General features: G+C 42.5%; 1 protein-coding gene across 1 annotated transcript in view; it reads left to right on the top strand.

Moving 5' to 3' along the window:
• The window catches only part of LOC310642950 (ADP-ribosyl cyclase/cyclic ADP-ribose hydrolase 1-like), a 74,419-nt gene that overhangs the window by 10,787 nt on the left and 37,396 nt on the right, over nucleotides 1-26,236 (top strand). Inside the window, exons 2-5 of the mRNA XM_083366941.1 lie at nucleotides 14,821-14,950; nucleotides 15,682-15,817; nucleotides 16,154-16,236; nucleotides 17,750-17,826. Of these exons, the coding sequence (XP_083223067.1) occupies nucleotides 14,821-14,950; nucleotides 15,682-15,817; nucleotides 16,154-16,236; nucleotides 17,750-17,826 (426 nt within the window). The remainder of the gene's footprint in view (nucleotides 1-14,820; nucleotides 14,951-15,681; nucleotides 15,818-16,153; nucleotides 16,237-17,749; nucleotides 17,827-26,236) is intronic.

A 26,236-nucleotide genomic window follows, 5' to 3' on the forward strand; every position in this document is an offset into this window, starting at 1 on the left:
GACTGAAATTTCTCTTTGTTTCTGAAAATAGGTTTAAGCCTACATTATATTCAGATTTCTGTTTTCTACCTCAGACTGGAGGGAAATTATTCTACTGATTTTGGCAGTTGCATTGCCTACTCACCCAAAAAATTAGATTTGTCAGTCCTCTGACTTGGAAGGTGATAGTTTTAACTTGGCAATGTAGCTCTATTATTGATCAAAGTGACTACATGTGATCACCATTTGTAATCTTTCCAGCTTGCATCTGAACAGCAAAGTCAAGGGGGGAAAAACCAGATACATTTAATGAATACATGATTCATTTAAAACTGTAGTGATTTGTTAACAACTGTGGCAGAAAGGTCATAAGATGGGACAAAATTCACTTAGCAACTGCCTTGCTTAGTAACAGAAATTTTATGCTCAGTTGTCATAAATTGAGGACTACCTGAATTCTCATGAGAAAAAATGGGAGCATTTTTAGATTTTGATCTTTTTCAGTTAAACCATATATCAGAACAAAAATTAGCACTGATACATTAATATACTTATAACATTGCACTAAGCAGGTTTATTTTTAAATGGAGAAAAAAAATCTGGAAATAGAATCTCTCGCTGCATATGATACCCACCAACTTAAGGAAGTCTTAAAAATGAAGTACATTTAATATTATTTGGTTCAAATTCACTGGTTTATTCAAAACCCATATTTACAAAACTGAATAGAAAAGTTGCCTAGGCACATAAAATAATTATTTTTTTTCTTTTGGATTTCACTGAAACCTGTGCTACAGTCTTCTTGTCATCTTGGAATAAGGACTGAATAAACATGCATTAGTTAAGCCTGTTGACTGGTGATAGTAGATATAAAGACCTAGGTAAAATTTACAGAGGGATGTAAAGCACTGTGAAGCAGTATATAGGTGCTAAAACAAACTATTTTTGGCTCATCCCTAAGATTAATACATTTTTGGTACATGCCATAAATACAAAAAATAATGTGTTATTGACCTATGTGAATGGGATACGATGAATTCAAGTGATCATCACATTATTTTCTTATAGTTTTGGAAGGTAATCAACATGACACACCTTCAATCTGGAAGTCAAGGTCAAATAATGAGAGGCTGCAGATGGGATTACATATAAAGCTAACTAAAATTTGAATTTCTGCAATTATCTCATTCTCCATTGTATTAAATTGGGCTGTTAATGAGGTAGAGAATGTGTAATGTATTGGGATCTTACTTGTTTTCACATGTCTTTTGAATGCTGCTTAAGGTTGCTCAAGTGAGGTGTCTGTGTAACGGTCTCTGACTAGCCAGACATGCAGTCTCCAAGAATTGGATGATTTAGTGGCCAATCGTATAAGTAGCTGCGCAGAAGCCTCTGATTCACTTCTGTTCCTGTTTGCCTCACTAAAGCAATGTTCCTGTTTGAAACCTCTCATCTTGCTTCCGGCCTCCAAAGAACTCACTACACAACAGAATGGAAGACCAAGTATTTGTAATATATCTTTGCATGAATTGCATTGTTTTACAATCTGCACATTTTCATTGCTTGCCTCTGCACAACTCTATTCTAAGCCTTAACTTTTTGACAACATATATAGTATGTTACTTTCCTTATCTTTAACCAGTAATTTCCAGCTGTTGGCAGCTATGTCTTTTAAGAATAGATAAAATACATTTATCCCATAATCAGGGCTTTTTTTCTCATAGAACACTCCGAACGGGGTTCTGGCACCTTTTTTTTGCAAAAAGAAAAAAGAAAAAAAAAGCTCCCTCTATTGGCTTTAGGAGTAGGCAATCCTGGCTCTTTTTTATGACTCGTAGACTCCAACTCCCAGAAATTCTGAGCCAGCCACACTGAGGGGAAAGAGAGAGGTTTCCATGCTGAGCCATGCTGGCTCAGGAATTCTGGAAGATGAAGTCCTTGAGTCATAAAAGAGCCAAGGTTACCTACCCTGCACTAGAGGAGGACATTAAAATTATTTCAAGGTTGCTTCTTTATGAACTAAACTTTTAGAATCTAAAACAGCTAATTCAAAAAAGCCAACAGGAAAGAACATCACATTTTTCATCTGCTTCTGTTTTTTGGAAGGTAAAATTAGATAACAAAATAATCTATTTCCTACGTTAACATCTCTGCAATGAAATAAATAAAGGTAACAGGAAAAAAATGAGAAATATTTTTCTCAATGTAACATGTCTAATTTAGCTGATGCTAGAAAAAAATAGTATCTTTTGTACACTCTTGAAAACTATTTTGAATCTATAACCATCTATTACAACTAAACCACTTTAAATTAAACAATTCTTAAGAATGAAATATTTTTAATTTGGACTTTACTTTTACTGTTTGGACTGTTGTGTGTTTTGAAAATAGATTATTTAGAATCTAGTTATGTTGCACTTCAGTCTTTAAATAATTAACCTAGTATATACATAACAATATACAATGTTTTTCATGGTGAGCTTAACATCAATAAAAACATTTATTAAAAAGGCTAAAATAATTTCTAGTGGTATTATCTGTACATTAAAATTTTGTTTAGTCACAATCTTTCACTTTTCACATTCTGGACAAGCAGTGGTCATATATCCTAGCAAAAGATGTTACATATGTGCATAAGTGTAGTCAGTAGCATATGCCTTTTTAAAAATATCAAACATGCAAAGAAACAAAAATAAGTCCAAAATATCTGTATTACATCCAGAAATGCCAACTTTGCAAACAATATTTCTCATCCATAACTATGGCACCCTAAGGATACCTGCATACATGCAAATGCTTCTCTGGGATCAGTAACGCAGCAGGGATTACTTTTTCCTTCCAGTAACAGATTGCTGGGAAATACCAAACATGGCCTTGAGAATTCCAATGTTTGTTACAAATTTTTATGGATGTGGTTGGAAACAGGCTGCTTGGCGCCGGAGACCACTGCCACGAGGAACACAGCTCTGGGTGGGGGTTCGGAGCAGCTCTGGGTGGGGGCTCAGCACAAGCCACAGCTGTGGGGAGGGGAATCCCCATGGCATGTGGCTCTGAGCTGCAGGGGCGGGGGTGCAAAGGACAGGCAGTGACGCCATAGCAAGACACTGGCATCGCTCCCAGTGACAGCACCTCTGAGTTCCGGCATCTTTTTTTTTTTTTTTAGAAAAAAAGCACTGCCCATAATCCTACAAAGAGGAATTCATAGGAGCATAGATGGGAGGAGACCCGGGAATTCTTCTAATTCAATTCTGCCCTTAACTTTGATAACATTCACATTTCTGCTGCAGGAAAAATTATCTATTGCTGATTTAGTTAGTTAGAGACATTTTTAATAATAACTTAAAAGTTCTTTTCTACCAGCAGTTATGACTATCATTTTTAACCATTGGTTTGATTGTAACTAAATAGGTTGTTTTTATCCTATAATAGTTCTAAAGGTTGGAGCAGATACTGTAAATCCATGTTTCTCAACCTGGGCAACTTTAAGGTGTATGGACTTCAACTTTCAGAATTTCCCAGCCAGATTCTGGGAACTGAAGACCACATATCTTAAAGTGTCAGGGTTGAGAAATACTGCTGTAGTCCTAACAATCATCTGCTGCTTCCAACTTGAATGAATTCATCATTTTCTCACCATTAGCATTGTAATGTAATAAACATTGACTAATTTCTTAGGATCGTTATAAGAAATATAAAACGTGTAGAGTATTTTGAACTGTTGAAAAGACTATATAAACATTGCATGTTTTGTACAATTAATATTCTGAAAACTGTTTTTAAATACTTTTTAAAATGAACACAAGTAATTCTAAGGAAACTAGGTGAAGACAGCACAAGACCACCATGATTTCTGAAGCTTCTTGGTCACAAAACATAACCTTGCTAAACTTCAGCATCATCAGAATGTTCAATTTTTAATACTTAAATATTTTTAGGTCTAGCAGTGGTAATTTCTTCATGGACCAGTATTATAGGAGGAATGTCTCATGATCCATCCACCAATCTCCATTCTCCTTTCATCATTTTTCCTTGATTTTTCAGGTCCAGGAGGTCAATACCACACACTCTGGAATAATTCAAAGGCAGTGCTTGTGTAGAGAAAAAGGCTCCTTTGTTCTATTTCCTGACTTGCTTCAGATGTTTAATACTCTGAGCCATACATTCTTAGCCAAGTTCCTCTAGTCTTCTGACCTTTTCTCCATCTTATTTTTCTCTGTGTGACACTCAGCATTTCAAATATGTCTAGACTCTTCAAAATATTTTGTTGCACCAAAAATACCATTGAGTCACTTGCTTTTTAAGTTACACAGATATGTTTTTTATTGTTCTAATTGTTTGTATTTAAATTTAGCATAAAAAGTATGCTTACAGTCTTTAGCATACCACACCCATGTTAAACTACCTTCCAGTTTCTGTAGTCAAATAGGACCAAGTAGCAAGCCTTCTAGATTCTGATTTTTACCTCATTTATGTTTTGAAGCTCCTCTTCAATCTCTCCCTCTGGGGCTGTCTGTGTTTGGAAGATAAGCTGATATAACTCCCTGCTCTGCACTGCTTTTAGACTGCCAAACCAGACTAACTGGAACAGACTAACCACAGAAATACTGTACTCTAACCCTAGTGACCTTTCAGAAGATCTGGTCTCCTTGCTTTTGGCCTGGATGTTAGTTAGTGAGACTCTGGTTTGGATAATAGTACACTGTGTAGGATCTGAAATTTGGGAGGAATGGGGATGCAAATTGGGGTTTTTTTGTGTGTGGGGGAGATGGTTATGGATTGGTTGTGGTTTTATTCTGTTTCCACCCAACTTTTCACTGAATGGCTGAAGAAATTTTGATAAATAAATATCTGCTAAAAGTTCAAAATAAATTTATTGTTTATAGCAAGTTCAAGCTTAAGGCTTGAAAAGCAGATGAAAGATCCTGTCAATTCAAGCTGAACCTGGTTATAAAAAGGAGCAGATAATGAAATGATGGGCAGATCTCAAGAAAATGTATAGAATGAGAAAGTAAATTCATCCTTGGCTTAGCTGACATAGAAAACTGTGTGTTCTAATGATCACATCCCAGTAGTAGAGGATCCTCTGGATATTTAGTACCAGTTGGGGCATTCTGAGATCTCCCAAGGTTTGACTAATTGCCAGTAGATATATCCCTGGGATGTGTACTGGTCACAAATATCTTATACATGGGGCAGTCAGTGCTAGAAAAAAATAGCTTAAATGCCCATAAAGATGCAATAGTGGCAGAACAACCCCTTAATATAATTTCACCTGTTTGAAAAACAAAGATCTTGCCCCTTTCAACTTTTAACCTCATAAGCAGAGCTACAACTCTAAGAGGCATTAAGCCACCATATAAATCTTTAATTTCATATTCATTCATCTATAAAACTGAGATAAGTTAGTTCAATGCTTTTGTGAGGTCATGGTGTGTTTTGGACTAAGAATGGGTTTATTAAATTATTTGAAATGCATCTGTAAAAGTTACAGAAAATACATTCCCCTGTCTAAAGATACTAAGATCACTGCCTCTCTAGCTCTGCTTAAAAAGAAAAGAAAACCTTGCTGAATCAGGCAAAACAGTCAATGAGAAGTAGCAATATAATCACTAGTACCATGCCCTTACCCAATATGATTGTGCTTATTCCTCTTTTGACCTGCCAGATTGATGGCCATCCTATTAAATTAATTAGTTAAATTTATATGCCACCCATCTCATTCTGAAAATGGGAAATGTCTTCTAGCATTGACTTTTAGTTCCATTTGGTAATCTTGATTAATGTCTTTGAACCACTGCAATGCTGATCCACAAATGATGAATCTGTGATTGATTGTGATTATGAAGGGGGAGGTGTGATGGACTACAGTAAGGCAGCAGGTTACCAAGAAGGAGGGAGCATATTCCAAGGAGGGTGTGAGACAAGAGCCAGCACAGTCTGGATCATAATTTATGTGCCATCAATTCAGTGTTGACTCATAGCAACCATTCAGATTTTCCATGAATATGTATTACTTCTTTTAAAAATAACATTTGTTTGCATTTGATTGGCACATAATGTTTCATCATTACACAAAGAATACACTTACACAATAACATCATAATGCAGTTGACTTCATGACTCCCAACAGGCACCTCCTCTTTGAAATAGAGCTACTGGTACTTCGGGTTCCTTTTTGTTTTGATTTCATGTAACATGTGAACTCAACCAGCAAATCACAGTTATATATATCATGGCTTAAAAGAGGTGTGGGAATACGGTTAATACAGTAATTGTATTAATATTTTGCAATATTAGTTGATGGGTAGGGGGAGTGGCATGGTGGCCTAGAGAAGAAGACACTCACCTCCCACTCAGAAGGTTGAGAGTTCAATCCTAGGCAGTGACAGATGTTTCTCTATCAGGGTGCAAAGAGAAAATATCTGCTGCGAACTCCATTAGGAAAGGCATCCAGCGAGTAAACACTCAGCTCCATTTAGTCATCCCAACTCTACCCTGATGAAAAGTCTTAAAAAGAAAAAAAAAGGTTGATAGGTAGATAGGTAGTTGGAAATAAAGAAATTCTGCACAATGAAAAGTTGTCCAAAACTTATTTTCAAACCAGCATTCATTCCTTTGTGGTCCTGGAGCTATGCCTAAGTTTATCAGGTGTTGGGGTTTTTTGTTTTTTGTTTGTTTTAAAAGCAACTTGATGTAGGAGCCCAATAAAAGGGAGCTAAAATGATGATTTTATGAGAGACTTATTTGCCTGTATAAATCAACCAGCATTCTTGTAGAATAGCAAATTATTGCCAATATAGTCTTAAAATAAGTAGGCTATAAAAATTCTGGCTGGTTTAATTAAAGTTTTGATAACCCTTTTCTTCACAGCTACCATTAAATCCTGCCAGCAATGTCCATTTCTTCTTCTTTCATATGCCTCTACCCCAAAAGCCACATGTGTCCCAAGATTGCACGTTTGGACAAGTCTGGCATCTACCACTTTAAACTGACTACCAGTATTTTGATCATTAAAATTCTACTTATCTTCTTTTTAGGCAGAGAACAAAATTTTGTCTCTTTTTATTAAAGTTTGGACAACCTTTTTCTTACAGCTGCCACTAAATGCTGCCATCAATGTCCATGACTTCTTCTTTCATACCACTACCACCCCGAAAGCCACATCTGTCCCAAGATTGCATGTTTGGGCAAGTCTGGACATGTACTTTAAACTGAATAGTTTGACCACAAAAATCCTACTTATCTTTTTTTAGACAGAGGACAAAATAGTTTTTATATTGTTATCCACAATACATCCAGTCTTGGAACTGGAACTATGGCCTCCCCTAAGCTATGACAGGTCCTGGGAACCCATCAGACATTCATCTGCATAGTAGGTTCATTGACCAGAAGATAGAGCTAATTGAATGATAGCAATAGCAATAGACTTATAAACTGCTCCATAGTGCTTTAGAGCAGCCTCTGGGCAGTTTACAACATCAGCATATTGGCCACAACTATCTGGGTTCTCATTTTACTGACCTCAGAAGGATGGAAGGCTGAACTCCTGGTGCATGGGCAGAACTAGCCTGTAATATTGCATTTGAACAACTGTGCCACCACTCAATCAATCATCACTATCATCATTGAATGATCAAACTTCTTGAATGCTACTTTTTCAGACAGGTGCTAAAAACACTGTGTGACTAGAGGGAGTCCTCTGCCATAAATGTCACAGAGGTAAGTAAATCCCAACCTCACCCCTGCCATTACTTTCTGCAATGAAGTGTTTTTTTCAAATGAGGAACTCACCCTTTTAAATACAGCTAGAATCTTTCAACAGAGTGTTATGTATTTACATGTTTATTAACGTTAACATTAATAATATACAGGGCTGAGGTAAAGCCGCGGCAGCTTTTGACAGCTTTCAAAAGCTGCCGGACAGAATTACGCAGGCGCCCACCGTCTGACAGCTCTCGGCTGTCAGAATCACCTGGCAACAGCACGCGCTACCGATGACAGCTCCGAGCTGTCAAAACCAGCCGGCTCGGATTGGCGAAGCAGACGGCGCGGGAAACCGGCTCAGCCCTGATTGGACAAACGTTGACAGCTGCTAGTATAAATAAGAGCGTTGTTCTTCTGTTGTTTGCCTGGTTCTTAATAAAGTTAAGTTTGCTTAACTTTGCTGTCTCGCCTGCTCTTTCAAAGCACTGGCGACGAAGGTGGGATGCCTGCTTGCATAGCTGAAGTCACCGCCTAAGGGGAGAAGAGATTTTTTCCCTTAGCCAGAGCTAGTCACTTGCTGAAGTCACTAAGGAAGCCTAGCTTCCACACAATGCAAGCAGCATCACCCACGACCGGACAGCATGACGAACCATGGCCATATTCGCGAGTTCAACACTCGCCACCCAGAATGCTGGGAATCTCATCTAGGCCAGGTAGAAGGGTACCTGGTGGTGAAGAAGATAACTGACCATCGGGCTAAAGCAGCCACCCTCCTCTGGCTCAGCGGGCCCGCCGTCTACGATGCCGCTGTGGGACTCTTCAGTCCAGAACTCATCGCAACAATCTCCTACGCTGAACTCACCGAGGGGCTGAGTAAACACTTCATGCCCACGAAGTCAGAGCTTTTCTGGAGGGTAAATTTCACCCGACGAGTACAACTTCCTGACGAGCCCACTAATGACTTTATAACCCGGGTCAGACACGCTGCGCGGTGATGTCGGTTCCCCGATTTAGAGGACCGAATCCGGGACCAAATCGTCATAGGGCTTAAAGATGAATGGCTGAGGAGGAAGCTGATCACCAAACCCGCTCTGACGCTGGCCGAAGTGGCGATGGAAGTCATCGCCTACGAAGACAGCCACGGTGACAACCAACGTCCCCCTGATAGCGGGCCCAGTGGGTCTGTGCACCAGGAGGACGGCGCCTTCAGCGGGCCAGAGGATGACAACATCTCCATGGACATCGATGCCATGCAGCGGCGATTCGAGAGACTCAGGCTTCAGCGCAACAACCGAGGGGGCCCTTCCAACAACAACAAGAGCACTAGCTACCAGCCGAACAGAGCTAAATGTGCCAGCTGCAGCGGAAGCCACCCGAGAGCATCGTGCCAGTTCTGCAGTGCCAAGTGCCATGGATGCGGAAAAACAGGCCACCTCAAAGCCGTGTGCCGTAGCCGGAGTCGAGAAAATCTACATGAATTGGAGGTGACGTCTGCAGGTACGAACCAACCCACACCCAGGGACAGGCACAAATCCAAACCCCTAGTGCAAAATGTGAAGGGAAAAGTGAGAGAGCACACGGTCCACAGCACCCTTAAGCCCAAAGTCAAGGTGGACGTCCTAATTCACGGAATCCCCTGCGAGATGGAAGTGGACTCTGGGTCCTCCGTCTCTCTCATTTCTTGGCAAACTTACAGGGACATTTGTAACTGCAGCCGGCAACGGCCTGCCTTACGCCCCACTAAACTCCGCCTAGCGGATTTTCAAAAAACGCCCATTAAACTCCGGGGAAAGGCCTCAGTCCCAACGGAGTTTAGACAATTTAAGGGACCCCTTACTATACTAGTTACCCAGGAAAACAGGACCAGCCTGCTAGGGCTGGACTGGTTCGAGGCACTAGGGATAGCGCTGACAGGCGTCAACGCCACTCAGCTGTCAAACTTGGAATCCGTCTGCCTTCAATTCGCGGACGTTTTTGACAGCTCACTGGGAAAATACACAGGACCCCCAGTATCACTAAAACTGAACCCTAATGTAATGCCAATCAGAATCAAGGCTAGAAGAGTTCCCTTCGCCTTGAGAGAAAAAAAAGAAAATGAACTAGATTGGCTAGTTACCTTGGGAGTTTTAGAACCATAGTGACCCCAATTAAGCCCAATGGCCAAATCAGATTATGCGCTGATTATAAGGCGACCCTGAACCGCGCATTAAACGCCCATGCCTACCCGGTCCCGGCTGTCAAAGACATCCTCGCGGCCATTAAGTCAGGCGCCATTTTCGCTAAGTTAGACTTGGCGCAGGCGTATTTACAGCTGCCTGTCACCCCTGACACCGCCTTAGCACAGACAATTGTCACGCAGAAGGGAGCGTTCAAAATTAACCGCCTTCAATTCGGCATCTCCGCAGCCCCAAGGATCTTCCAAGAAATCATGGAAAAAACACTAAAAGGGATCCCTGGGGTCTGCCCATATTTCGATGACATCCTAATTGCAGGTGAATCAGAAAACGACTTAGCGGACAAACTAACAAAGGTGCTCCTTAGGTTCAGGAAGGCTGGCCTCAAATTAAGAAGAGACAAATGCTCCATAGGGGTGCCCTCAACGGAGTTCCTAGGGTTTAAAATTGATGCAAAGGGGATTCACCCCACTGAATCTAAAATAAAAGCCATCAAAACAGCACCCATCCCAAAGAATAAACAGGAACTCCAAGCCTTCCTAGGGTTAGTTAATTTCTACCATACCTTCCTGCCTCACAAAGCCTCAATCGCTGAACCCCTCCACAGGCTATTAGACAAAGGCAAACCCTGGGTTTGGTCACCTCAGCATGACAAAAGTTTTAAACTTCTAAAAAACTTACTGACTAGCAACGCTATGGTGGCACTGTTCAACGAACAGCTACCCTTATGTCTGGCATGTGATGCCTCGCCCTACGGCATTGGAGCAGTCCTAAGCCACTTAACTAAGGAGGGAACTCAAAACCCTGTAGCGTTCTATTCCAGAACGCTGTCAAAACCTGAGCGCAATTACGCTCAAATAGATAAAGAGGCTTTAGCCATAGTTGCTAGAGTAAAAAAGTTTCATGACTACCTCTATGGTCGCCAATTTACCATTTTTACGGATCATAAGCCCCTATTAGGAATCTTTACAGTAAACAAACAGACGCCCCAAATATTATCCCCCTGCATCCTTAGATGGTCCACCTTTTTGTCAGCCTATTCATTCACTTTGGAATACAAACCAGGGAAAAGCATGGGTCATGCAGATGGGCTTAGCAGACTTCCCCAATCAGTAATTGACCCAGACCCTGCACCAGCTGGAAAGATCCTAGCTATTTCCGAACTGCCAGAATGCCCATTATCAGTCAAGGACATTTCTGCAGCCACAGCTGCAGACAAAATCCTGGGCAGAGTCTTAGGCTACGTCACTTCAGGCTGGCAATCCACACCCCCAGACCCAGAATTCCAACCTTACATTTTGAAACAAAAAGAATTATCCTCCCATCAGGGATGTTTATTATGGGGCAGCAGGGTGATAATACCCAAAAAACACAGATTAAAAGTCTTGGAAAGCCTCCACGAAGGTCACCCGGGCACGGTCAAGATGAAAGCTTTGGCCAGAAGCTACGTCTGGTGGCCCGGCTTAGACAGGCAAATAGAATCACATGTAGCTGGGTGTTATCCCTGCCAACTTGTCAGAGCAGCTCAGCCCCAAGCTCCCATACACAGATGGGAAACAACCAAGACACCCTGGTCATGCGTCCATATAGACTTTGCGGGTCCATTCCAGGGACAAATGTTCCTAATAGTCGTTGATAGCTATTCTAGGTGGCTAGAGGTGGCCCCAGTTACAAGCACAACTTCTGCAGCCACAATACAAGTTTTAAGAGGGTTGTTTGCCACACATGGGCTTCCGGATGTATTAGACTCCGATAACGGCCCCCAATTTACTTCCCACGAATTCCAGAGTTTCACAACGGCGAACTCTATTAGGCACACCACCATGGCTCCGTTTCACCCCTCGACGAACGGCTTGGCTGAGGTGATGGTGAAATCAACCAAAGAGGCACTGCAGAAAATCATCACCGGCAACTGGCACCGCAGACTTGCTCAATTCCTTTTATCACAACACACCACCCCCTGCACAACTACTGGAAAGTCTCCAGCAGAACTACGCTGGGGCAAAAGACTAACTACCAGGCTGGACCGTTTACATCCTGACAGATCCCCACCAGACCAAGAGCTTCCCCTCCGGTACAGAACTCTCAGCACCGGGCAAGCTGTCTGGGCTAGGAACTACGGAGGCGGCAATAAGTGGACACAGGGGGTCGTCATAGAACAAACAGGTCCCCTATCATACGTCATTGACACAGGGAACAATTCCCATATCCTCAGACATATTGATCAACTACGGCGACGCAGCCCACAAAATATGAGGGAAAGGGGGAACTTTGAAATGCAACCAGAACCGCCGCCGCAGGCACCCGCACACCAAGACCCCCCCGAACAAATGATACCACAACAAAACCCCACACAAAATGACTTCTTTTCTCAAAGAAACCCCGAAGCAAGGGAGTCAAGCCCCCCGCCCCCCGAGCAAGATCCCAATACATATGAAGAAAAGGAACAAACTGAAGAAACAATCCCCCGGCGGTCCGAAAGAATAAAAAGACCCCCCACCTATTTAGAAGACTTTGAATGGGGCAACCCCAAAAAGAAACAATCGGGAAAACGGCAACTCAATCAGAGGGAGGGGTAAGGGGTGTTATGTATTTACATGTTTATTAACGTTAACATTAATAATATACAGGGCTGAGGTAAAGCCGCGGCAGCTTTTGACAGCTGTCAAAAGCTGCCGGACAGAACTACGCAGGCGCCCACCGTCTGACAGCTCTCAGCTGTCAGAATCACCTGGCAACAGCACGCGCTACCGATGACAGCTCCGAGCTGTCAAAACCAGCCGGCTCGGATTGGCGAAGCAGACGGCGCGGGAAACCGGCTCAGCCCTGATTGGACAAATGTTGACAGCTGCTAGTATAAATAAGAGCGTTGTTCTTCTGTTGTTTGCCTGGTTCTTAATAAAGTTAAGTTTGCTTAACTTTGCTGTCTCGCTTGCTCTTTCAAAGCACAGAGTACTTAAACCCATGTCTCCAAAGAACCCACTTAAAACTTGCCAAGCACTTTCAAAAATTATGGAACGCAGGTGTCTGGTATCTCCTGCAAACAAAGAGTCTGTGCACAGAAACCATAGAAGAGGCTGCCTATGGAGGAGCCTAAAGAGGCCAGTTGATGAAATGTGTTCGAGATGCATCCATGCCAAGCTGGATGTTGGAAAGAGTGACAGAGTACCACTTTTAAGCCACAGCAGTTAAAGATAATTCTAGGTTGCCTTGTGTACTGGGGGTGAAATGAAGGCTGTGTCTTGAGGTCATAGCAAAAAAGGCAGATAGTAATACATGCCTAGGGGAATACAACACAATCTAGAAAGAAGAAATGTTAAAGTGTTAGTAAATCATTCAGATATAGCTTTAATGCTGAACAATGTATTAGCCAAAATTGTGAAGACAATTATTTTATGGGGAATTAAATTCCACAAAGGCCATTTGTTGCAATCTAAATGAATGATACTACAAATCCCACCCCCTGTTAGCATGACAAAGCTATATAAATATGATGAAATTTATTTATTTATTTATTTATTTATTTATTTATTTATTTAGTCCCGAAGGACTCAGGGCGGTTTACAGGGTAATTAAAAACCAAAATACAAAAGTTAAAAACAAGTTTAAAAATATAATAATAATAATAATAATAATAATAATAATAATAATAATAATAATAATAATAATAATAATAATAATAATAATAATAATAATAATAATAATAATAATAGAAAAATAAGAATTATAAAATAGTATTTAGGTTATTTATTATATGATAAAAATAAACATTATAGCACAAACCAGCAGTGGTTGTTCCAGTGGTGTGGAACTGTGTGCAATACTAAAAAGTTTTGCATGACAGTCAGAAAATCTGCTCATTAAGACACTTCCCACCTGTGAATTGCAAAAGGTCACACTGTTTGGATCCACATATAAACTATGCTGATACATTACAACTTCCTGGTTCTTTGAAAGAAATCAACGCCTATGAAGGCACATACCAGCTAAAGAATTGGCATATGTGATTTCACATTGTGAAATGTAATAATAATGATAAATTCTGGCTGAGATTGATCGGGTTTATAGTCCAACAACTGAAAGACAAAGCTTTGAAACTCTACCACAGACCAAGCTGGGAATTGTGACATAATTCAGTAGATTAAAATTAAAAAAACATATGTCCTGGAGGCAATATATATCCTTTGTGTAATGATGTCCTTTGTACAAAATGATATTAACTAACTTTTTGTTCAACGGACTGAATTGAATAGTGACAGCTAGAAACCTGGTCCATGGCATGCCAAGTCTGCCATGGTATTGATTATTGAGATTTCCATGTGCTTGGCATGGTTCTCACATACTGAGTATTTTATTCAAGGATATGGAAAGGAGAGGCTGTTGCTGAAAGACAATGTACAAGTGTCAGGCTGGTGGATATGCACACATTGCATAATAGTCAAATTTCTTATAAACTGCATGTACACAACTATATCTGCTTATAAATATTTACATGTGGATTTTTTTTGCAATTTGCACTTTTCTTTTTTATCATTTTGGACTGTACTGATGCAAGTTCCAAAACTTCCTTAGTAACATGTGAAAAATATGTGGTTGAAAGCAAGTTATTTCTTTTACAATGACTTGAAGATTACTTTAGAGAAATATTTCTCAACCTTGGTTGCAGTCGGATGAGAGGATTCCAACTCCCAGATTTCCTGAGACAGGTGGAATAACTCCTTTTCTCTGCAATAAGTAATAGATACAGTATATAATGAGATTGTCAATGAGTTGACATGGAACCTAATGATTAGGTGGCATATTTCCTTACAGAATCTAAGATGGTCATTATATTGTTTACAGATAACCAATACTGTAACCCAAATCTGCAAAGTTAAAGTCAGGAAAGCAAAGGCTCAGAATGAACAAAGACTTGCAATAAAAGTCAAAGATAACTGCAGTCATTTTTTGTCTCTTTCTGCAGAAATAAAGATTGTCCCAAAGTATGGAAACTATTTGAACAGGCTTTTCTGTACAAGGATCCGTGCAGAGTGACTGAAGAAGATTACCAGCCTTTAATGGACCTGGCAAGATATCCCATACCATGCAACAAGGTGTGTTGTGCCAGTGGATTTTCAGAGAAAGGGTTACATCTAGGGTTCCCAGTTTGCTTTAGCTTCTTCAGAAAAATACATTAGATTGTTTTGTTTTTTGAGACTAATTAAAAGGAGAAATTGTCCATTATTCACATGTTTGATAAATGTGAAAGTACTTTATCAGAGTGATTGTGATGTGCAGTCGAAGTTCAACCTAGTTTTTATATCCAAGTGAAACTTTGATCTTCCCATTGCAGTCATCATCTTGCCCATAGCCCATGGATTCCTCTGTCATTGTTGAAATATGTGTCCTAGCAATTAGTTCATCAGCTTCTATAGAAGACCAGTGATTTTCAGCTCAGGCAGCAAAATATCCTGAATATACCCCTAAGAAGTATTTACAGGAATATAAATAAAGATTTTTGTGTAGTCTCTGGTCAAATGTAGTACTGTATATATGCAACTGTTATGAAGAAATGTAGGGGAAATTACCAAGAGCTATGGATCCAGTATATTTAATGATACATCTATTTATTTATCTTAGACATGGTCATGCTGCCCTTTAAATGAACTTTTTTCCCCCCACAACAACTTTAGAAGAAAATTTCTAATTTTTTTAAGAAGAAAAACAAACAGTAGAAACAAATTTTGGAAATGCTCATTCATAACATTTTTAAAAGGAGTGTGAGCATATAAAATCATTTGATTAATGCTGAAAAATGACAAATACCTGTTCCTCCTACTTGCAGTCCTTATTCTGGAGCAAAACATATGACCTGGCACATCATTACACGAAAACCAATAATGATTTCCTCACCTTGGAAGATACTTTGCTAGGCTACATAGCAGATGGGATTTCCTGGTGTGGAAATCCCTCCAATTCAGGTAGGAAAAGCAGAATTCTTACCTCAATAGTTGCTTGGAAGGGTGGTGGGAGGTAGAAATTGTACAGTGTTCAGCCCTTAAAAAATGACCAGTAAGAGAATTAACCCCATGAAACTAAAAGAGTTATTTCACTGAAAATGGCAGTGAAAATACAGCTTTTATTTATTCTATAAATGCTTTTTAAACAAAGCATTTTTTTCCAATTTAGGGATAAAAGAACTCTGATGGATCCTAGGGCCACGTATAGAAGGAGGGTAACATTAAATATTAATACTTCCCATCCTGCCTTTTATAACTTTTCCACATTATATTTATGTTGAAACATCTTTCTTTTAGGAGTCAATTATGAATCTTGTCCAAAATGGACTGAGTGTGAAAATAATCCCAGTTCAGTATACTGGAAATTGGCATCTAAGATGGTATGTTTTGCTGATCTCTTTTCAGCCCCTGATGCTAAATGTGCATAATGTATCAGTGATATATACTTTTAATGCAATGAACCCAAATCACCAGCTTTAAAGATAACTCCTATTGGTCATTAAATCTTAATAGCTTCATTTCCTCATTGAAAGAAATGAAAATTTCTTAGCGGACTCAAGGTGCTGATACTGAAAGCTGTAGTATCCCAGGATCATGTGATCGCCATTTAGACCTTTTCAGCAGCCTCTGAGAAGCAAAATCAGTGGGGGAAGCTGGATTTGTTTAGCAATCACATGATTTATTTAACAACAGTGATTTGAATAACCATGGCAAAAAGGGTTGTAAAATAGAGCACAATTCATGCAACAATCACTTCGCTTAGTAACAGAAATTCTGGCCATAATTGTGATTGCAAGTCAAAGACTATTTGTACTGATGTGATGATAGGCATCCATCAGATGTCAAAAATACAGTATCAGGAAGCAGCCACAACTATGCAATTGAAGCTCTGCTTCTCTTTACCATGCATCAAGATATGTAAAAAGAGGCAGAGCTTCAACTGTGCAGAGCTTTAATCAAACCTTGATATTTTCAATCACTTTGGTATCATTCTGATATTTTCAATCATGTTGGTATTTTTGACTCTTCCCTTGATGCTACTGCATGCTGACATTATGGGACTACAAAGCTGTTGAAGCTGAGTTACAGTCAGAGCCAATAGGCGTGGGGCAGCATAAAAATATTAGTGATAAATAAATATATAAAGCACAGAACTAAAATGGAAACCAGCAATCATGCAGAGGGAGAGGTATTATTTTTTCATCCATAAAAATAATAAATGGGGCAAAAAATATATTCACTATTCTGAATTATCCTCTCTCTCCCCCCATTTTGACTTTTTAACTCTTCATTATTTAAAAGTAACCTTCAACTTACTCCCATAAATGAGCACATAATTTTTATCGTAAGTTGTGACAGTGATAAAACAGGTCATTAAGTGACCAGACCTGATTTTACAACATCATTAAGTGAATGCCATGGTCATTAAGCAAGCCCATTGTTTGCTATGAGGTGATTTTTGCCAGAGAATGGAACTATATAAATGCAGCCAGTTGCCAAGTGCCCAAAATGTCATCATGTGACTGAGGGGGGTAGCAGACAACAGAACTTCAAATTGGTTGTAAGTAGCTTTTGAGGGGTCCATTGTTACTTTGAACAATCGCTAAGCAACCAATCATAAGTCGAGCATTACCTGTATTTGTTTGTTTTATTATTACAATTACCATTAACATTTTTCCTCTTCCATGACTTTTGTGAAAGACTGAAACCATTTTCAGACAGCATTGATCTAGGTGGGCATGTCTTGTTATGAGTACATACTTTTGAAATTGTGGCAGCGAAATAAATCCTGCAGAAATAAACATTTCTGTATTTTTGGAAACACAGATTATTAACCAAATATAAGATAGATCATTTGCGGGTAGTAAGAAATAATGTTCCTCATTGTTTTAGTTTGCAGAAACATCCTGTGGAACAGTTCAAGTGATGCTCAATGGATCAACAATGTCTGGAGCATTTAGAAAAAGCAGGTATTCTCTTTCCATTCATGTGCTTAAAATGCTTCTAAAATAAACAAGGAAAGTTTTCTTCATCATTTATTTGTGGATATTTCTCACCAAGCATCTCTATGTCAGTCATGGGTATCTGCAAGATATTGTTGAAGGAAAAGTCTTCATCATGGTTCAGTCCAAGCCGGGAATAAACAACATGGTGACTGCTTTAGAAAGAAGGTTGCAGTTTATTGAAGAGGAGACCCAGACAGAAAGATGGCTCTGGAAGAAAAGAGAGAACACATGTAGGGAGTGGGTTTTTATACCCTCTGGAGCCTTTTATTTGGAGTTGTTCCTGTAGCATGAACTTTGACCTGAGTCTGAGTATTTCTGGTATTACCTGAGCCTTTCTGGTATTCTGATGGTGGTGGGTTAATCCTATTATGTCCCAAAGGTCAAATCCTGCTTCCCTGGGGCTGTGGCTGATGACTCTTAGATTTTTTGGTGTTGATATTAGGGATCTTCCTTCCTAATCCCAGTTTCCTGATTCCAGTCTTTCTGACAAGATTTTCACATCTGCAGTTCTGTAGACTTGGTTTCTGTTTGGGACGGAGAGACTTGGGGAGGGGGGGTTGGTTGGTTTCTGCCTTTAAATCCTTTAGGAAAATCAATTCTGTCTTTTAAATATTTCCAAAAATATTTCTTTCTCTGGGGTGGGGTGGAGTGGCTGACTTCCCACAATATGTAGTAAAGAAGGTAGTCACAATGATGTCTTTGAAGTACTACTGTAGGAGATGACCAGGCTGAGCCTGAGGAGGGGTCAAATGCATCATCAGTTATGAATCCCTTCATGACCACAAGATGTATCTTGAAATGCATTTGAACTAAGTCCAGCCCACCTTGAATTCCTTATCTACCACCAAATTGCTTGACTATTAGTAGTTCTGATTCTTGTAGAGAGCTTAAGCTTGCAATAAATCTTTATACCCATTTGAACTGCCTGGATCTCCTGATTTCTCTGGAGCTTGACAACTATCTTTTTTTATGTGGATGTCACACATGACAGACATTAAAGAGAGCAAAGGTTCAATTGTACCACTGGACTGCCATCTTGATTTTTTCAGCTGTACCCCTGAAGATACTCCAAGGACCAGGTGTGGCTTCTCTAGAGCTGGACTATCAACTAGCCTGCAGCTTCCAGTTTTCAGCCTGATTGATAGTAAATGATAATGTAAAGACCTGCCCCCAACTGGCTCTCTTAAGAAAGTACAACTCTTGACACCATGTGGTTAATCCAAAGTACTTTTACTGAGAAACAGTGGTTGCAGTAAGGTCAACCAGAATCTAACATTCCCGCATCAAGCACCAAGCTATTCTTCCCACTTTGAAACCCAACCCCCTGCCCAGTCCATTGGCAGTCAATACACTGCCACAAGGTTGTTTTGAGAATGCTGAGGTACAGGATAAATAACAGGTCATCCTCATGGGAGAGCAACCTTGGAGTCAGGCTGGAACCTGCTGGGAGGAAATCCATTCTGTCTCTGAAGATGATCCCCCTCCTTAATTCCCATGTGATTATGGCAAAAGTGAAAATATGCAAAGAATACTCCACCGGAGCGTCCTCCTCACCCTCCCACCAGAATGGCAGGGCACCCAAAAAAGGGACCTGACATGCTGCCACCCCAAAAGAGAGGGATTAAACCTGCAGAAGACATGGGAAAAAAGAATTAGAACAGTTATTTAGGTTTGTCAGGATATTGATTATGAAAATGTTTCACTAATCTAGGGGCTCTAACATATTGATGATCAACCCATTCATTCTGGCTGGTGGGAAAGTCCTTCCATGCCATTAAATATTGGACGTTCCCCCTATGCTTGCAGGAGTTCTCTATCATTAATGGTTCAGGGACAGGGGGAGGAACTGGCCTAAGGGGTGAGGAAACCTTGGGTTTTAATAAACTGCAATGGCAAGTCTAATTCCACCATGACAGGGTTGATAAGGCATTTAATGGGGAAAGGCCCCACAAATTTAGGTCCCAATTTCTTAGAGGGTTGAAGTGACTACAAATAACATGTGGATAGAGAAACACGGTCTCCCACTTTGAAAGATTTGGGCTCAGTTCTGTTTTCTTTTGTCATCTTGTGCTTTATAAGCATCATGAACTTCTGCAAGTGTTTTTTGTACTATGGGCCAGGTGTTTTGTAGTTTGGAGACCCACTGCCTCAGGGACGGCACCCTAGGGTCATTAAGGGGGAACTCAAGTATGGGTTTGAAATCTTGGCCCATAGCCACTCAGAAAGGGGTGAAACCAGTATTGTTGTGTACAGAGTTATTGTATGCCACTTCTTTTTTTTTTTGCCCAAGATGGCAGCGACCATGGACGGCAGTTGGTGAGCTCCACGTTAAGCCATTACAATGGGTGACCAAGGGGCTCACTGGGACCCAGCCGAGGTGCATACTCAGAGGGGGAGTACCAAAACAACAGTCTAGCACCGTTTTGCGGTGTGAAGCCTTGCCTTCCCCCCTCCGCAGCAGCGTCAATGGCTGCTAAGGCCTGGTCTCCCGCTGATCAGCTGGCTCCAGAAACATCCATCAAACTCCGTTACCAGCCTCAATCGACTCCTGCTGCCTTTATACATGGGGCCAAATCAACTTCAGTCGAGGTGCATACTCGGAGGGGGGGAGCAAAAACAGCAGACCCAACTACGAAACGCCTTTACCACCATCAATCGACTCCTGCTGCCTTAAACATGGGGCCAGATCAACTTCAGTCGAGGAGCATACTCGGAGGGGGGGGAGCAAAAACAGCAGGCTAGCACCGTTTTGCGGTGTGAAGCCTTGCCTCCCCCTCCGGAGCAGAGCAGCGGTGGCAGTAACGGCAACAATGACTGGGTCTACCGCAGATCAGCTGGCACCAGAATCAACTCTGAAATGCCTCCGCCAGCCTCAATCCATTCCTGCTGCCTTATACATGGGTCTAGATCAACTTCAGCCGATGTGCATACTCGGAGGGGAAGAGCAAAAACAGCAGGCTAGCACCGTTTTGTGGTGTGAAGCCTTGCCTCCCCCCTCCAGAGCAGAGGAGCGGTGGCGGCAACGGCAGGAATGACCGGGTCTACCGCTGATCAGCTGGCCCCAGAATCAAGTAACAAACGCCGTTCAAGCCTCAATCGATCCCCGCTGCCTTACATACGGACTAGAACAACTTCACCCGACGTACATACTCGGAGGGGGAGAGCAAAAACAACTGACTGGCAAAACAACTGACTGTGTAGCCTTGCCTCCCCCCTCCGGAGCTCGGCGGCAACAGCAACAATGGCAGCAATTGACCGGGTCTAATACCTATTACCTAATCAATACCTAATTTTAATTAATATTGAGTCCCTTATTACTTTAACATCTTACTAACATCTTCCCCATTTGTAAATAATGGCTTACACGGACATGTTTATTAGCTATGAAGTCATTCTTTAATCAATGACTGTACTAAGTACTCAATCACTGCCTTATTCGCCCTTAGGGGTTCCCCCTCCTCCTGGATGAAACCCGCCTCACTTACCAATCTACCTCTTGATGAAGGGCCCAATTGTTGGGACCCAGAGAGATGGCTGGGCAGGGATAGGAGCCTCGGTTACAAACCTAATAAGAGGCCCCTGGTTAATTTTCTAGCTAAATTTTTTATGGGGTTAGGGAGAGGGGAGGGTTTAGAGTTTCGGTCAGATACCGGGAGGTGTCCACCAACTGCTACTCAGGCCAGGCCTGAGATTGATCACGCTGAGAGGGAGCTTAGACTAGCTACCCTCGGGGCCCCGAAGCGGAGTTTGGGATTACCTATTCCAAAGACGGTAGGAAATGGCAGTAGGTGTCCGAACAGAGGACCGCATCAACATCCGGGAGTGCGTCTCCGCTATCTTCAAGCGGTGATGCACTCCGACCCTCTTTGGCCCATGGTACCGGGAGCGAAGATAATCAACCACCTGAGCTCAGGCTTGTATATCTTAATGCCAGATCCATAGTCAATAAAGCTCCTCTCATCCGAGATTTGGTTGAGAGTGAACATGCAGATCTGGCCTGCATTATGGAAACCTGGTTAGGACCTGAGGGTGGTGTCCCTTTGGTAGATCTTTGCCCACCAGGTTTCCGGGTGCTACACAGGCCTCGGGCTCAGGGAAGAGGCGGGGGAGTGGCGGTAGCGGTGAGGGAGAACCAGTATCCGCGAGAGGCCACTGTTGTCCAAATAGCCGGGTGTGAGTCTCTCCTCCTTAGATGTGGCCCTAAGGCTCAGTTGGGCTTGCTGCTAGTGTACCTTTCACCTAGTCGCGTAGCAGCAGCCCTGCCCGAGCTTCTTGTCATCCTCTCGGGACTGGTGGTTGAGTTCCCCAAAATTATGATCTTGGGTGACTTCAACTTACCATCCCTGGGGAGATCATCTGAGTTGGCTCAGGAGTTCATGGGTTCCATGACGGCCATGGACCTGACGCAGGTAATCCAGGGCCCAACTCATGTAGGAGGACACATGCTCGATTTGATTTTCCTATCTGGACAGTGGTTAGATGATCTGGGTGGGGGCTCTCCAATTGTTACGCCCCTGTCATGGACAGATCATCATCTCCTGCGGCTGACCTTCTGCTTTGCCACTCCCCGTCGTGGGGTTACTGAACCAATAAAATGGTACCGCCCCAGGCGGCTTATGGACCCTGGACGGTTCCAAACAGCGCTTGGCCCCCCACCTGCCTCCTTTGCTCATAGCTCAGCCAGTGCCATGGTGGAAGCCTGGGAAAAGGCAGCCACAGAAGCACTCGACCGAGTTGTACCCATGCGGCCCCTGACCCGTTGCAGATCCCAGTGGGCTCCATGGTTTTCTACGGAGCTCCGGGAGATGAAACGGCAGAGACGGGGCCTAGAGAGCTGTTGGAGATCCAGCCGATCTGAATCCGACCGATTGCGACTAAGGTCCTTTACGAGGTCTTATCTCGCGGCGCTAAGGAGGGCAAGGTCTAATTACTTTGCTGCCCTTATCGCGTCCGCAAATAATCGCCCGACCGCCCTGTTTAGGGTGACCCGCTCCCTCCTTAATCTAGAGGTGAAGGAGGATCCCTTGCAGGGTCGTGCTGAGGAATTTAGCCAACATCTGCTGGACAAAATCGCTCGGATCCGGACCAGTCTGGATTCCAACTGGGCAGAGTCTGACGATGAGAACATGGACAGTCTTGTTGATGTTATCTGGGAAGAGTTCGATCCTGTGAAAGGATCATGAGGAAGCTAAGCTCCACTACATCCTTATTGGACCCGTGCCCCTCCTGGCTGGTTTATTCGGCTCGGGATGGGACACGAGGCTGGATCCATGCAGTGGTAACTGCTTCATTGAAAGAGGGCAGTTTCCCCGCAGCCTGAAAGAAGCGGTGGTGAGACCCCTCCTCAAAAAGCCTTCCCTGGACCCAGCTGTTTTAAACAACTTTCACCCGGTCTCCAACCTTCGCTTTCTTGCGAGAGCGTAGTGGCGCATCAGCTTCCTCTGTTCCTAGAAGATACTGATTATCTAGACCCGTACCAATCGGGTTTCAGGCCCAGACACAGCACGGAAACGGCATTGGTCGCTCTGATGAATGATCTCTGGCGGGCTCGGGACAGGGGTCATTCCTCTGGCCTGGTCCTATTAGACCTCTCTGCGGCTTTTGATACCATCGACCATGGTATCTTACTTCGGCATCTCAGGAGATTGGGAGTGGGAGGCACTGTTCTTCAGTGGTTCTCCTCCTACCTTCTAGAACGTTCACAGTGGGTGTTGGCGGGTGACCAGAGATCGACCCCGAGGCCTCTCATTTATGGAGTTCCTCAGGGGTCGGTCCTCTCACCCCTCCTGTTTAACATCTATATGAAGCCGCTAGGTGAGATCATCCGTGGTTTGGGAGTGGGTTATCATCAGTATGCTGATGACACCCAGCTTTTCATCTCGACCCCAAACCACATCAGTGATGCCCTTGACGTGATGTCCCGTTGCCTGGAAGCGGTCCGGGAATGGATGGGGAGGAACAGGCTTCAACTCAACCCGGACAAGACTGAATGGCTGTACATACCGGCATGTCAGGATATTCAGAGTATTCCATCCCTTAATATTGGGGGCGAGTTACTGCCCCCCGTAGATAGGGCTCGCAACCTGGGTGTCCTCCTAGATTCACAGCTCTCCTTAGAAGATCACATAGGAGCTGTGACTAGGGGGGCTTTCACTCAGGTTCATCTGGTGCGCCAGCTACGACCCTATCTGGACCTGGATGCCTTATGTACAGTCACCCATGCACTTGTGACCTCTCGTCTTGACTACTGCAACGCTCTTTACATGGGGCTGCCCTTGAGAATCACTCAGAAGCTTCAGCTGGTACAGAGTGCAGCTGCACAGACGCTTTTGGGGGCTCCCCGATACTCCCATATTACACCTCTGCTTCGTGAGCTGCACTGGCTTCCAGTTGCCTTCCGGGTGAAATTCAAGGTGCTAGTGATGACATACAAAGCCCTACATGGCATGGGTCCGGATTACCTACGGGAGCACCTACTGCCAGCGTCAACACCCCTCCGTCCTGTGTGCTCCCACAGAGAGGGCCTCCTCAGGGTGCCACCGGTCAGAGAATGCCTGCTGGTGACCCCCAGGGGGAGAGCATTCTCGGTGGGTGTGCCAATCCTCTGGAACCGCTTACCAGCCGAAATCCGGATGGCCCCCGACCTTCGCACCTTTCGGCGAGATTTAAAAACCTATCTATTCCAGCAAGCCGGCCTGGCCTGATAGATTTGGGGTTTTATTTGTAGATCTGGGGTTTTATTTGTTTTATTGTTGGTTTATTGTATACTTACTTTGCTCTGTACACCGCCCTGAGTCCTCCGGGAGAAGGGCGGTATATAAAACGAATAAATAAATAAATAAATAAATAAATAAATAAATAAATAAGAGGTCAGTCCAATTATCTTGTTGATAATGAATAAAGCATCTAAAGTATTGTTCCAATACTGTTTGTTCATTCTCATGCCCCTATTCGTTTGGGGGTGATGGCTGGAACTAAGCCCTTGGTCAGTCCCCAATATGTCCAGGAAGGCTTGTCAAAACATGGATGTGAATTGTATCCCCATATCTGAAATGATTCGCTGAGGTGCTCCATATAAATATGATGCAGAAATAGTTTTTTAAGAGCTCAGGCAGAAGGGATCATTTGACAAGAGATAAAATACACTTGCTTGGAGAATAAATTAATCACCACCCAAATTACTGTATTTCCCATGCTTTCGGAGAGTTCCACAATAAAGCCCATAGAAATCTCTCTTCAAGGTGCTGATGGCTCAGCTACTGTTTGAAGAAGTGCCGGACTTTTCCCTTGCTGCTGTTTAGATGAGGCACACACCGGACAGCTGGCAATGAAGCCTTCAATGTCTTTTTTGAGGGATGGCCACCAAAAATGTCTCTTTACTAGGTGTATTTTTTTCATGAAACCAAAATATTTCACCATCTTTGGGTCACGACAACTCCTCAAAACCATGAGTTTCTGAATTTCTGGAACACAGAGCTTCACCCCCACCAAGGCTAGCCAATCTTGGATTGAGCAAACATTGCTGTGACTCTGGAGCCGTTTATCATCCATTGGGGCAGCTATTAGGGCAGAGGTCACGTCCTTGGGTATAGGAATTTTTTCTCTTTCCTGGGCACTGGTGATCACTTGAGCAGCCAGCTGATGACACAGGAGCACTGGTTTGATTATTTCTGCTTTGGAGCAATTGTATTGCAGTATATGTGACAATGCATCTGTCAGAAAATTCTTCTCCCTAGGAGGATAGTGCAGAGAGAAGCCAAAGTGGTTAAAGTACTGTGCCCATCATGCTTTTTAAGGAGAAAGAGTTCTTGTGATAAGTCCATACCTCAAAAGGCATTTTATTGCCCTCTAAGAAGTGCCTCCAGGACAGGAGCACCCATCTCATGGCATAAGCCTCTTTCTCCTACACCACCCATCATTGTTCAGTCTCAGAAAGTTTTTGGAGGTGTAAGCACAAGTCTGCAGCTTCCTGCTCTCATTTTCCTGCAATAGTACTGCTCCCACAGCCATATCGTTCACATTGGCTTGTATAACAAATGGCTTCATCAGGTCAGAGTGCTTTAACACTGGTTTGGCTGCGAACAAGCGCTTGAGCTTCTCAAAAGCAGCTTGACATTCCATTGAACATTCAAGTGGTTGGCTAAGTTTAGGTTTGTCCTCCCCCTTTTGTCTTAAGTCTGAGTCCCTCTGGAGATAGGGCGGGATATAAATCCCATTAATAAATAAATAAATAAATAAATAAATAAATAAATAAATAAGTTCGTAATGGGGAGAACTATTTGAGAAAATGGGGGAATGAATTGCTGGTAAAAATTTGCAAATCCTAGGAAGCTTTGCAGTTGCACAGCTCTGACTTTTTCCAGGTCCATCTCAA

This window comes from Vipera ursinii (genome assembly GCF_947247035.1).
Source record: "Vipera ursinii genome assembly, chromosome: 7".
In the NCBI taxonomy this organism is placed as follows: domain Eukaryota; kingdom Metazoa; phylum Chordata; class Lepidosauria; order Squamata; family Viperidae; genus Vipera; species Vipera ursinii.